Raw genomic sequence first — 14,843 nt, 5'->3', positions numbered from 1 at the left:
CCTCCCAGGTTCAAGTGGTTCTCCTGCCCCAGCCTCCTGAGTAGCTGGGATTACAGGTGCATGCCACCACATCCAGCTAATTTTTTGTAGTTTTAGTAGAAACAGGGTTTCACCACGTTGGCCAGGCTGGTTTCTAACTCCTGACCTCGTGATCTGCCTACCTGGGCCTCCCAAAGTGCTGAGATTACAGACTTGAGCCACACGCCCAGCCAGTATCAGAGTATCAACTGGTGAAAGCCACAAGTGGCAGGGAAGCCCACCACCATACTGCCCATCCCCCGGGACTGTTTGTGCCAACTAATAATTCTGTTTACCGAACTCACATGGTATAAGAAAATGAGGTCGTGGAAGCCAATTTAAGAGAAGGATCATTTTGGACAACTAATGACAGGGTAACTGTGTGTGTAGCTTCAAGTAACTACCACTTGCCACAGCAGGAAATGGGCCTTTAGGTAAACTGCAAATTAAGCACTCTATGCACTTATTTAAACTGTTGAGTTTCTTGTTTTCTGGGCTCAATACTAGTGCTGGTCTAGCACAAAGAAAGGGAGTAGGAGGTGGGAGAGGGCACATCTCTGTGATATGTGTTTACAGTTTAGTGGGAACCAATGGGGTAGAAGCAGAGAAAATATTCTAGGTAATGAAGCAGTCTCTCTCAAATGTAGACTGCCATGAGAATAGGACTCCTGTCTTTAAGCAGAAATCAACCTTACCACACAGAGGAGCATTTTAGGATTGCAAATCCAGACCAGTCTCAACCAGAGATTGATTTCCAATCCAGGCCTCAGCTCAGGCTGGAGGTGGCCGAGAGGGTCCTCCCAACGGCAGGTCGTGTTTCCTTGCTATCTCACCCTGACTCTGTACATGTTCTTCTGCCATAAATGGCTGCAGCCTGGAAGAATTTCTGTTTGTACTTCAAGCCTTGTTTCTCATCTGCGTATTGACTAGCAGGTGTTGCTTTTGGAATGATGACGCAGCTGGGCATTCACCAATTCTGAGCCATGTACCCAGGGCCTAGTGAGGACATTAGACCAGCTTGATTTCCTTCTATGCTAGATAATTTTTTCCTGTGGAAATCCCCTATACAGTGCTTCCAAATGTGGCCAGAGTAAAACTGTTCCTTCTTAGCTACATTTTCTTGGACAAAGTTTTTAACTCTTCTTAGCCTTGGTTTCCTCCTCTGCAAAACAGGAATTGTGCAACAGTCTCCCATACGGCAATCGTGACACAGTTATTTTGATTGTGAGTAGCAATTAATTGTTACAGTGCCTGGAACATCGTTAAATATTCAGTACATTTTACTTGTTATAATAATGTAATAGTGTTCTGGAATGATTTATTGCAAACGTCAGAAGTTCAGGACCCTGGACCTTCACATGGGAGACGCCCCTATAGTGTTGTTAGGTGGTAACCCTATTTTCCCGAATCCAAACATTGAACTGAGAAGTACAGAGATGACAACTCAGGCTATTTGATATTTGAAATCAGAACTATTTCAGACATTTGGAGGAATTGACCATTGAGCTTGCAGTTTTGTAGGGCCAGGATTGTGAAGTAAAAGCAAAAGAAACACAAACCAAGAGAAACATTGGTGATGGTACAGATATTCAGTGCTGGAGGACATGGAGGAGAAGGAAATATTTTATCAATCTAAGCCAGCATGAAAGCTTCAGAGAAGCACCAGGACCTGGGCTACACCATATGGGTCAAGTTTGATTTGAACACATGAGAAGAGAAACCACAGGAAGGGAGGTTATAATGGGAGTGAAGATGCTAGACCAAGAAGTGGTCAGAAGGCCTCGCTCAAGGGAGATTTATAAATTAATACAAATAAATAGTAGAGTATTTTAGTGCTTGGTCTCCAGAGTCGGACTGTCTGCGATCAAATCACTTAGCACAGGGATAAGTACTCAATAGAGGTGGTTCCTTCTTACACACCTAAAAAGCGGACATGAGCCATGTTATTGAAGATCTCTGAAGTTAGGTGGAGAACTTTAAGCTTGAGGAGTTGGGACTGAGAGAGCTATTTGGAACTTCTGTTGTTGTTCTTTTTCTTTTTTTAAAATTATTATTTTAATTTTTTTCTGAGGCTGAGTCTCACCCAGGCTGGAGTGCAGTGGCGTGATCTTGGTTCACTGCAACCTCCGCCTCCTGGGTTCAAGCGAATCTCCTGTCTCAGCCTCCCAAGTAGCTGGGATTACAGGCACCTGCCACCACACCCAGCTAATTTTTGTATTTTTAGTAGAGACAGAGTTTTGCCATGTTGGCCAGGCTGGTTTGGAACTCCTGACCTCAGTTGATCTGCCCACCCCAGCCTCCCAAAGTGCTGAGATTACAGGTGTGAGCCACCGTGCCCTGCCTTTGTTTTTCTTTTTAAAATAAGCTTTATTTTATTTTATTTATTTATTTTTTTGGAGACAGACTTTTGCTCTTGTGTCCCAGGGTGGAGTGCAATGGCACAATCTCGGCTCACTGCAACCTCTGCCTCCTGGGTTCAAACAATTCTCCTGCTTCAGCCTCCCGAGTAGCTGGGACTACAGGTGCACGCCACCATACCCAGCTAATTTTTGTATTTTTAGTAGAGATGGGGTTTTACCATGTTGGCCAGGCTGGTCTTGAACTCCTGACCTTAAATGATCCGCCCACCTTGGCCTCCCAAAGTGCTGGGATTACAGGCGTGAGCCACTGTGCCCAGCTTATAAGCTTTATTTTCTTAAAACCATTTTAGATGAATAAAAAAAAAATTGAGAAGATAATACAGGTATTTCCTATATACTCAACACTTGGTTTCCCCTGTTAGTAACATTTTGCGTTGGTATAATACATTTGTTATAGTTACTGGACCATATTGGCACACTGTTGTAAACTAAAGTCCACACTATTCAGATTTCCGTAGTTTTTACCTAATGTTCTTTCTCTGTTCTGGGATCCCATCCAGGATCCCACATTACGTTTAGTCATCACATCTCCGTAGGCTCCTCTTGGCTGTGATCATTTCTCAGACATTCTTTGTTTTTTATGATCTTTACAATTTTGAAGAGTAGTTGTCAGGTGTTTTTGTTTTGTAGAATGTCCCTCCATTTGGGATTTTTCTCATGATTTCATAAGGATTATGGATTTTGTTTTGTTTTGTTTTGTTTTGTTTCATCACATCATATCAAAGGTACATTCTGTCAACGTGACTTATCACTGTTGATGTTTACCTTGCTCACGTGGCTGGGATATTGTCTGTCAGATTTCTCTATTGTAAAGTTAGTCGTTTTTTTCTTCCTATCCACACTGTACTCTATAGGAGGAGATCACTATGTACAGCCCACACTTAAGGAGTGGGGAGTTAGGCTGCACCTCCCTGGGTAGAATACGCTTTGCTGGTTGCATTTGGAGAAAAAAGCCAGGGGCCAGGTGCGGTGGCTCACACCTGTAATCCCAACACTTTGGGAGGCAGAGCCTGGTAGATCCCGAGGTCAAGAGGTCGAGACCATCCTGGCCAACATGGTGAAACCCTGTCTCTACTAAAATACAAAAATTAGCTGAGCGTGGTGGTGCGTGCCTGTAGTCCCAGCTACTTGTGAGGCTGAGGCAGGGGAATCGCTTAAACCTGGGAGGTAGAGATTGCAGGGAGCCGAGATCGTGCCACTGCACTCCAGCCTGGTGACAGAGCAAAACTCAGTCTCAGAAAAAACAAACAAACAAAAAAACCAGGGCGTGGGAAATTTTCAGCAATCCAAGAAAAACGAGTTGAGGGCCTGGGTTCATGGGACAGGAAAAGGGATGAGGCAAAGGGGATGTGAGGGTGGACAAAATTTGGTGGGAAATAAAAGAGAGGGTAGACTCAGGTTGAAGCACTGGTGATTAGGGGATTATTCTGGTATAAAGAGGTCTGGGTTAGAAGTCACTGCACTAGGTTGCCACCAACTCTTTATTTCTTGGCTGCGCCACCTTGGGTGAGTCACTTCGTTCCTCTGAGCCTCAGTTTGTCTGTTTCTAAGAAGGGGTTGATGGTACCTGTTCTTCCTACCTGAGAACTCCTGTGAGAGTGAAATGAGATAGAGCAGAGGAAAGGGTTTTGGAAGCCATCAAGCACCGTGTTGTTCCAAAGGCTTAGGGGTTAGGGAGTGGTGGTGCAATGAGGAAGGAAGGGGGCTTGAGAGGGAGAATATGTATGTTACCTGCGATATACCGAGTATTTCAGATGACCCAGAGCAAGCTGTAACTAAGAGTACTCTGGGCCGGGCACGATGGCTTATGCCTGTAATCCCAGCACTTTGGGAGGCCGAGGCGGGCGGATCACAAGGTCAAGAGATCGAGACTATCCTGGCCAACATGGGGAAACTCCGTCTCTACTAAAAATACAAAAATTAGCTGGGCGTGGTGGTATGCGCCTATAGTCCCAGCTACTAGGGAGACTGAGGCAGAAGAACTGCTTGAATCCAGGAGGCAGAGGTTGCAGTGAGCTGACATCACACCACTGCACTCCAGCCTGGCGACAGAGCAAGACTCTGTCACAAAAAAAAAAAAAAAAAAAAAAAAAAAAAAAAAGTACTCTGTCACAGGTTTGTGATATTTACCTGTTAGGAGATTTTTATTTCAAATGTGCTTTCCCAGATGTTCTGTTTCTGGCAGTCTAGTTCCACAGCCTGTTCCCCAGAGAGAGGTAGCTTGGGCAAGATGAGGCTAGTTCTGGATTTGAAAGAGGGACTCTGCTTAGCTTTGTGGACTTCCTCTTATGATCTGTCATGGCCTCTGCTTGACTGCACTGAAGGTTACTGGAATTTCTGCAATGGTCTCATTCTCCCAGTCTCATTGCCTGAGATCGTTAATAGACATTCCAAAAGTAACACATCGAAAGTGGCATTTTTGCTTTCTGTCCTGCACTGGAGTTCAGAGACGTGGCTGATCTGCTTTGCTTGACTCTGAAAGACAGTGTGAAACTCCCCAGTAAGCGGTGCAATCGGCTGCTTTAGCTGAGTAGTGAGAATTCCTCCAAACTGGGTATTCTGCAGTGGAGGAATCCCATTACTTTTTCAGGCAAGTGGACTCTTGGCTCTTTGTAGGTATTTCCTCATTGTTCAGAGAGTATGCAGCCATGCTTTCGGTTTTTCGTTGTACAATCCTTATTTAGGCAACAAAAATGATGAGCCATGGAAGGTTTGAACTGTGTCTGCTCAAGTTCCAGGGTAAATCATTGACTACTTGGTAGAGTGGAAAGGGCTGGGAGCCTGAGTGCCAAGTGTGCCTCTGCCAGTAACTCCTGATGACTTTGGGCAAGGAATGTAAACTCTTTGCTCCTGAGTTTCCCTATCAATAAAATAAGTAGGGACCACTTGAGCCTTGAAAGATGGAACAGTCAAGTAAAAATTTGCAGCAGAGCCAGTTGGCAGATAAGGGGAAGTGCAGAACCAATGTCATGTCTGTATTGGAAATGACGCAGCATATTTCAAAATTGTAACATTAGGTCAACAAACATACATTTGGTAATAACCAGACTGTCAAAGACAGTTATATAAAGTTAACCTCTTTATTCATTTTTGAAAAGGAGAGAGATTCCTTTCTTGACACTGACTTGAGTTGGGATGAAATAAGAACCGAATCTCTCTTGGTCTTTGGATTCTGTCCTTCTCTAGTAAGAAAAGCCGAATTCTTTACAAATGGGTTGTTCTGATGTGTCTGCCTAGGCTGTTGTATGAAGGAAAGGCAACTAAACACAGTCTAGTCTTTGGGTGAAAGCAAAGCAAGTCATCTCTGGGCATGGAGGACTTTGTGGTGTAATGTATATTTCCAAAGGGAAACTCTTGCAAAATGCAGATGCTGATCCCAGTTCTGACCTTGGTAGCTGGTGCCAGCATTGGCAGTGGCTCCTTTATTTGGACATAGAGAAAAGCCAAGAAATGAAATGATATTTCCCTTCCCTCATCATTACTCAGCATGACTTCCTTGCTTAGCAATAAGAAATTCAAGTGTTAAGAAAAACTACAGTGCATTTTCTTATCCAAAAATGCATTCTCCTGTATAGTCAAGAGATTCACTATGTTCTCATATTGTTGCTGAAGAGGATGGTCTTTCGAATTACTTTTGAAATTCTAGCTCTTCTCTGCAGCTGGCATATTCATATTGTCTGAATTCTAAAGGGAAATATAGCTCTTAAATTGGAGTATGCGTAAGAATCACCTGAGTAGTTTACTAAAAAGGTAGATGCCTGACTCCCACTCCTAGTCACTGGGGCTGAAGAACCTGCCTTTTTAATACATGGTACAGAAGGTTCTGATCAGGGGGATCCATACAGTTGCCTTGTGTGTTACCACCTGGGTGCCATGCTCAGTTATCAAAAACCTTATTACTACGTGTGTGCCCTTTACACGCCAAGCCCTAGCTGCTGCTTTTAGAACGGCACTTGAACTTGCCATATAAATTAAAGGTATAATAATAATACTTATAAATAATAATTATTTTTGACTTACAACAATTTTCTGATTTTTACAAACTTCATGGAAGGAGCATGAACTTGGCAGTCAGAAAGGCCTGGGTGTGGATCTTTCAGCTTCCTCTGCTTCTTGGGCAGGTTGTTCAACTTCTCTGCGGCTCTGTTTCCTTATCTGTCAACTGTCAAATGGGAACAGTATTACTCACTTCACTGAGAGAGAGAGGTGGTGAGGATGAAATAAAGTGGCTTATGTAAACACCCTGCACTATGTGTGGCATTTAGTAGATGCCAATAAATACCACTTGTCTTCTTTCTTATAGGAAGCAGGAATTAACTTAAAAAACACAAGGACTTAAAGCAGATATTTTTAGGAAAACTTTTTTTTTTTTTTTTTTTTTTTTGAGACAAAGACTCGCTCTTGTCCTCCAGGCTGGAGTGCAATGGTGTGATCTCGGCTCACTGCAACCTCCGCCTCCCGTGTTCAAGCGATTCTCCTGCCTCAGCTTCCTGAGTAGCTGGGATTACAGGCACCTGCCACCACGCCCGACTAATTTTTGTATTTTTAGTAGAGACCGGGTTTCACCATGTTAGCCAGGCTGGTCTTGAACTCCTGACCTCAGGTGATCCACCCACCTGGGCCTCCCAAAGCGCTGGGATTACAGGCATGAGCCACTGTGCCCAGCCAAGAAAACTTTTTTTTTTTTTTTTTTTAATGTGCAAGGGATAGGTTTTTTGGCCTTGATATGCATCACTTTAAAAGTCAGTCATTGTTTAGAGATCTTGAGAGCATGTCCCTCCTTAATTCCTTTAGATAATAACTGAGTTATGTTGTAAATACAGGTTTTCAAGAGAGATCCCAGGGGGTAGATATGGAATTGCAGGTGAATTGCAACCGTGGTATCTTTGTGGCCATTCCCAGGGTCCATTGCAGAGAGCACAGATCAGGTGTTCCACCTGAAACTACACCTGCTCCTAGTCAGAATCTCACAAGAAGAACCTTGTTTCTCAGAAGTTAGCCAATAATGGATTATTTGGACTATCTTGTTCAAACTCTTGCCAGGCGAAATGAGAACACTGCTGAGGTCTGAGAGAAACAGTGAACTGTTATATTGTGGTATACAGCGAGCTCCTTGTTGTAAGGTGTTTCCTAAACTGAGTTTCAGCAGTATCTGCCCACATCTGCCCCCTGCTCAACCTGGTTTTACCTTTGGAGAGAAAAATCATCTTTGTGTTGGTTGATTAATTTTAGGTTCAATGTTCTTGTCCCATGTCATTCCTTGCTCATGTCATTCCTTGCTCATGTCATTCTTGCTCATGTCATTCCCTAAGGAGTATGTTTTTATATATCACCGTGATGTTCCTGCTTCTGAGGCTCCACATCAAAAAGGGAATTTGGTAGCAAACACTGCCTATCTGCATTCTCTAGCTGGAGAAACTGCAAGTTAAATTAAAACTCTTGGTGAGCTCAAAGCCACAAGTGTCCCCTCACTGCCTTATCTCCAGGCCTTTGTAAAGGGGAGGCTGTACATCCCAGTCCGAGCGCTGGGCAGTCACAGTAACTTCTAGTCTCTGAAGGCCATACTCTGGAAACTATGAGTATTCTTTTAGTATTCTCTTAGTATCCTTGTAAGCCCCATCATGTGATGTTAGGGTCTGAAAAGACCCTATAAATCCCCTGGGCAATCCTCTTTGTTTTATGTGAAAGGAAACTGAGGTTCAGAGAGATCCATGTTGTTCCTAGTTTATTTTTTTAAAATTTACCGCCTGCAGTGTGTGTATCAGACACTATGCACATAATGGGAGGCTTATCATAGGCCCACAACAGATTGGATGAGTTGCCATTTATGATCAGGAATGACCCTCTGGTAAAGCAGGCTAGAAACTGTCCAGCACACACTAATTAATGAGTAAAGAAACATTTACTGAGCACCTTTGGTGCCTGAACATTCTGCTATGTCCCAAGAAGCTGGGAGAAGGAGGGAGAAATACAACTGGTGAGACAAAAAGGATAAACTTTAAGAAATGGTCCCCATCTTCGAGGACTTACAGTCCACAGTGAACTCCTGCTGAAGATGCCTTCTAAATCAATATAAAGACATATTACAAATCCACATTACAAAATATTGAACTAAGCAAGATTGTGTATTCAATAGTTCAATGGTGTCATCCCAGAGAAGTTTGGGAGGAAGGGAGAAGACAGCAGGCTCCACTGAGGAACATGCCTGGTGTTTTCTCCCCTGGACTGTTAAAGCCACGACTGTCTTATGGGTCTTTGTGTCTCCAGGATTGTGGCTTGGAGGGGCTGTTCCGTTCACCCTGTCGAATCAATCTCTGTGACTCATTTGACACCAAAATTACAGAGATACCATGATGACCCCTTTTGCAGGAATGGTCTCTACTCACCTGGATCTTTTGTTGATTTTCTTTCAGTGGCGCACCCTCAGGACCCTCACCACCCATCAGAGAAGCCTGTCATTCACTGCCATAAATGTGGGGAGCCTTGCAAGGGTGAAGTGCTTCGGGTCCAGACCAAACATTTCCACATCAAGTGTTTCACCTGCAAAGGTATGGTGCCTGCAGCTTCGTGGCTCAGTGGCATGCCATGGTCAGGGCTCACCTTGGGTCCAGCCCATCCCCTTAACTCCACATCGGGTCACTGGATGATAAGTGAGTGCCCTGAGAAGCCCTGACATCATTTACTGCCAGTTTGGGATTCAGTTACACTCTAGGGCGAGAACGAGTCCTGCTAAAACCAGTGGTTCATGGGCCTTTGGGTGCTCACTGAGGTCCCTTCTCCTGGAAGAAGGGACTAACACTGAGAAAGAGCAATAAAAATACACTTCTGTGGTTTTTGCCTTCTTTTTCTTTTTCTCTGAAATGAGGAACTCCTACTACAAAGTAGCTTGTCCCAATATCCATTAGTTATAGGAGGCCTGGAAAACTTGCAAGATTGGGTGCCAAGTCACTGGCTCCTCTGTGTGTGTGTGTGTGTGTGTGTGTGTGTGTGTGTGTGTGTGTGTGTATTGAGAATTGAGAATTAAGCAAGAACACTCAGGAGACCTCCAAGCAGAAAAAGACCTCCCATCCAAGAAGCTACCAGTTTGGTGTTGATTTCCATTAACAAGCCTACCTTTTGGGGTTTACAAAGATTGGCATCTTTGTATGAAATACACCAACCTGTTATTTCAGAGCCAGGGCGTGGCCAACTGGGGAAGAAAAGGAAGAAGAATGGTTTTGTGTGTTTGTTTGATAAATAGGTTACTTGGGCTGAGGGCATGTCCAGGTAGCTCAAGATATGTGGTTCAAGGATGTCAGAGAAGGAAGGCAGACGAGACTCGGAGAGCACTCTGTAAATTTACTCTGTGCCCTGCCTGGGGTAAGCACCCTCATTCCTATGCCCTGCCTGTGGTAAGCACCTTCATTTCTGGAAACTGTGTTTTGTTTTGAGTGTCTTACGTCACAAAGACTCAGCATTGTCATCCTAAGCCATCCATCCATGGCCAGGGGGGCTCTCAGGTAGATTCTAGTCTTCCTAGTGACCACAAAATACATGAATAAAGGAGGAGCGAGCGCTTTCCTGGAGTCCACAGCCGTTCCTTACACTGAAGGTAAAGTTTTCAGAAGAAAGAATGCTAGCATGTGTAGCTAGGGCAAGAAGGTGGAAAGAGGGGAGGGTATGAGCTTAACTGCCTCAAATGAGCTCAGTGCTCAATGCATGACATGCGTTACAAATACTGTGTCCACATCTCAGAGAGGGATTATTTAATCCTCCTGAAAACCCCTGTGAGTAAGTATGATAAACCCCAGTTTTCACCCAACCCAAGTTGGCCATGAGGAAATATCAAGGTCACACCCAGGGTGCTGTGCTGTCACGTTGTGTGGCTTGAGTCCTGCCTTGCCATTAAGCAGCTGATTGTGGACAAGTTACTTGTCTCTCTGTGGCTCAGTGTCCTTATCTGTAAAATAAAGAGACTAGACCATATGAAACTTACATCATCCCAGGTCTGAAGTTTGCAGATTCCATATACCAGATAAGTGTATATTAATATAGACCCCCAATTAGAGCTTCTTAGGGGGTATGTCAGAGAAAAAATGTTTTCTGGTTATATCCAGTTTAGCTAACTTGGAGTCAGCATTGTATTTTTATTTTTTCTCATAAATTTATTGAGACATGGCTCAAAGGATAGATTTGGTATGAAATAAATACAATCCATAAATGACGGCAGCCACATATATATTTTATTTTATTTATTCTATTTTATTATTTATCTATTTATTTGAGATGGAGTCTTGCTCTGTTGCCAGGCTAGAGTGCAGTGGTGCGATCTCAGCTCACTGCAACCTCTGCCTCCTGGGTTCAAGCAATTCTCCTGGCTTAGCCTCCCAAGTAGCTGGGATTACAGGCACCCGCCACTATGCCCAGCTAATTGTTGTGTTTTTGTTTTGTTTTGTTTTGTTTTTTAGTAGAGACGGGGTTTCATCATGTTGGCCAGGCTGGTCTTGGACTCCTAATCTCAAGGGATTCTCCTGCCTCAGCATCCCAAAGTGCTGGGATTACAGGTGTGAGCCACCACGCCCAGCTCTCTCTATATTTTATATTTCTACTTGAAAGTATGGAGTAGTAGACTCAGATCTTGGCACTCACTGTTCAACACATCGAGGTGTTAGAATAGACATTCATTTATCCCCTGTGGGGTGAAAGCTCCCTTGCTTTTTTCTTCCTTTAGTTTAATTCTAAGGACCAAATGTAAATTCCTCATCTTGGAAAGTTGTATCTTGTTTCATGCTATAAATGTGTTCTTGAAAAGTCGAGTTTTTGTTTAAATTAAATTCCATTTTAAGAATACTTGCTATTTGTAGGAATTATTTTTCAATTTAACAAAATGTTACTAAAATAAATGAGTCAGTCATCTATCCTTATACATTTATATTTTCTCACACTTAATCTGGCAATGGCTACTATCTTGTGTCCCAACGTTCTGGAATCATCCTTTTCTTTAATATCTGGAGAAAGTGGTGTAGGTTCCCCGTGCCTTATACTGTAGGGAGTCCGTGACTTTTCCCAAGATTCTAGAGCAGCACTGTCATCACTGTTGTAAATGTGAGGAGTCTTGAAAGGGTGAAGTGCTTCAGGCAGAAATATCATGTAAGCTGGCACACGTTTCCCTGTGTGACAAACCTGCACTTCCTGCACATGCACCCCAAAACTTAAAAAATAAATAAATTTATAAAAATGCAAGCCACTTGTATAATTCTAAATATTCTAATAGCCATATTGAAAATGTTGAAAGGGAAAGGTGTAGTTAATTTTCATTAATATGTTTTATTTAACCCTATCTAAAATATTATCATTTCAATAAGTAATATAAAAAGTATTGAGATACTTGACATTCTTTTTTTTTAATACTACCTTAACACGTCTCAATTTAGACTAGACACATTTCTTTTTGTTTTTGTTTTTTTGCTTTGCTTTGTTTTATTTGTTTGATACAGAGTCACACTCTGTTGGCAGGCTGGAGTGCAATGGCATGATCTCGGCTCACTGCAGCCTCCGCCTCCCGTGTTCAAGGGATTCTCCTGCCTCAGCCTCCTGAGTAGCTGGGACTACAGGTGTGCGCCTCCACACCCAGCTAATTTTTGTATTTTTTTTTTTTTTTTTTTTTTTTTTTAGTAGAGACAAGTTTTCACTATGTTGGCCAGGATGGTCTCTATCTCTTGACCTTGTGATCTGCCTGCCTCAGCCTCCCAAAGCCCTGGGATTACAGGCGTCAGCCACTGCACCTGGCTGCACATTCTTTTTTTTTTTTGAGATGGAGTTTCACTCTTGTCACCCAGGCTGGAGTGCAATGGAGTGATCTTGGCTCACTGCAACCTACACCTTCTGGGTTCAAGTGATTCTCCTACCTCAGCGTCCCGAGTAGCTGGGGTTACAGGGTTGTGACACCACACCCAGCTAATTTTTTTCTGTATTATTTGTAGACACAGGGTTTTACCATGTTGACCAGGCTGGTCTTGAACTCCTGACCTCAGGTGATCCGCCCACCTTGGCCTCCCAAAGTGCTGGGATTACAGGCATGAGCCACCGTGCCTGGCCTGGACTAGACACATTTCAAACGGTCAGTAGCCACATGTGGTTAGTGGCTACTGTACTGGACAGCACAGTTCTAAAGATTCCTCGAGGTATGCATTCCTGTGGTTCCCTCACTCCAAATTCTTGCCAGTTTCAAAGTCTTGGTCTCCTCCTGTGAGTGCTGTGCCTTTTTTATTGCTTTATCCCACACATTTTTCCTCTCTGTCCTCTTCCATAGTACCACTACCCCAAGGCAGCTCTTTTCAGCAGCAGACTTAATTAAGGTCTGGGCTAATGGTGGGAGGTCACAGCACAGAATAGGCACCAACTGCCCTCGTATTCTCAGGCCATCTCTGACATGAGACATTTCTCATTAGCAAGAGCCTTTTCTTTTCTTTTCTTTTCATTTCATTTCTTTTCTTTTCTTTTTGTTTTTCTTTTCTTTCTTCCTTTCCTTTTCTTCCCTTCTCATTCCATTCTATTCCTTTCCTTTTCCTTCCTTCCCTTCCCTTCCATTCCTTTCCTTCTTTTCTTTCATTCTTTCATTTCCTTCTTTCATTTCTTTCCTTCATTCTAGAGCAGTTTTAGGTTTATGGGAAAATTGATCGGAAAGTACAAGCCAGGGTCATTTTTCAGACTTATTCCAAACCTTGTCTGCACCATCTCGACAGGGCTTGCTCTCTCTCCAAAGACCCTTCTCTCTCCAAAGACCCTTCTGTCTCCATCCTAATCGGATCAGGACACTGAATTTCCTTGGCGTCTTTACTTCTTATAAATCCCAGCAGAAATAGCCGTCTTTTCCCTGAGGAATGCTGTCTTCCTCCTAGCCCCAGTGACCCAATTGCAGCCAAGTCCTAAAACAACAGTTTCGTTTTCTTCTGTTTCACCTGGAGTTGCGATGTTCAGGTACTGAGCTGACGTCCCAGGACAGAGGATTTTGGGTGGGGAGCATGTGCCAAAACAAGCCCGAGCTTTTGGTCAAGACCTGGCGGAGTGCACAGGAGGCACATTCCAGTTCTGACTGTGACCTTGAGTCCAGCCAAGCTTTCTCCCTGGAATTCCCTTCCCTCCCTCCCACCTGCCTCGCCTTCACACATCTACCTTGCAGACAAAGCCTTCTATTTCTTGAGTGGGGGCAGAGGCTGATTTCCCCTAGAAAGAAAGGCCAACGATGTAAAATGCCTTTGGGAATGAAAAGCAAGGATGAATTGTTTTTGCTAAAAATAGTTTTGAAAAAAGGGCGAAAGGGGACACTGAACATTTTACACAAGAGCTAAACAAATTTGAGGGTGGGAAAGGGTTGCGATGGAGGAGTTAGAGTTGATAGCACAAACTTAGGTCAGTTTCAGACCCAGTGACTTCACAGGTTTAGCTGTGACAAGGTAGGGATTGATGAGCAGAAATTGTGTTGGTGAACTCATCTCACTTTCTAAAATGCCTGACATTGTGGGATCTGATGGTTCATGAGTTACTCATCCATTTACTACATGTTTTATTTTGTGGTTGTTTTGAGATGGGGGGGTCTCACTGTGTTGCCCAGGCTGGTCTCAAACTCCTGAGCTCAAGTGATCCTGAGTAGCTGGGATTACAGGCACGTGCCACCACACCAAGCCCATTTACTAAATGTTAATTGAACACATACTCCATGCAGGACATTGTGCTAAGTGCTAATAATAGAGACAACGTACCAGGTTGTCAAAGAACTCCTGGGGTATTAAAAGAGACATATAAGTAAGCAACATTTATGAGACCAAGTAAGAAGTCCTGTGATGGGAGATGCACAGCATGCAGGCCGTGAGGGCCACAGGGGAGATAGAAAGGAGCTGGGGAGAGCCACAGGTGGAAATAGTGTAAGGTAGTAGCAGGTGTGATAGAAAATAGAGGATTAGAGACAAAGTTAGGGTCAATAGAATTTGATGACTGACTGAATGGGAGGAGTGAAGAGGGATCCATGTATCCAGCTGAGCTGCCTGGGTAGATAGATGGAGTTGCCACCAACTAATGAAATATAGAAGCACCTTGCAGGGCAGTGCTGGAGAAAGATGAGTTCAGTTTGGGGTATATTGAGGTTGAGTAACATGGTACCTCCAGAGTCCAGTAGGGCTCTGAGATAGTGGTCTATGTTGGGAAGAAGAATTTGGAAGCCTTTGGCATATGGCTAATGACTGAAGCTGTATAATTGTGTGTGAAATTTCCCTGGGAAAGAGCAAAAGGCAGGAACTGAATACTAAATGCCAGCATCTGAAGGAAGGAGAACCTAATTACCATTTGTCACCTCAGAAAATGTACTGGGCTGGTAATGAGATGAAGAAAGTGGTTTAATTGATGGATGGATTCTGTAATTAAATGAAA

At 43.5% G+C, this 14,843-nt stretch overlaps 1 protein-coding gene across 23 annotated transcripts in view; it reads left to right on the top strand.

Moving 5' to 3' along the window:
- ABLIM1 (actin binding LIM protein 1) overlaps nucleotides 1-14,843 on the top strand; it is a 342,305-nt gene that overhangs the window by 161,484 nt on the left and 165,978 nt on the right. For all 23 annotated transcript variants that reach the window (XM_050804240.1, XM_050804258.1, XM_050804255.1 and 20 more), the window contains exon 2: nucleotides 8,852-8,986. In XM_050804240.1, coding sequence (XP_050660197.1) covers nucleotides 8,852-8,986 — 135 coding nt within the window. The remainder of the gene's footprint in view (nucleotides 1-8,851; nucleotides 8,987-14,843) is intronic.

The sequence above is a fragment of the Macaca thibetana genome, chromosome 9 (assembly GCF_024542745.1).
Source record: "Macaca thibetana thibetana isolate TM-01 chromosome 9, ASM2454274v1, whole genome shotgun sequence".
NCBI classification, from domain to species: domain Eukaryota; kingdom Metazoa; phylum Chordata; class Mammalia; order Primates; family Cercopithecidae; genus Macaca; species Macaca thibetana.
This window is presented reverse-complemented; position numbering and strand designations above follow the sequence as displayed.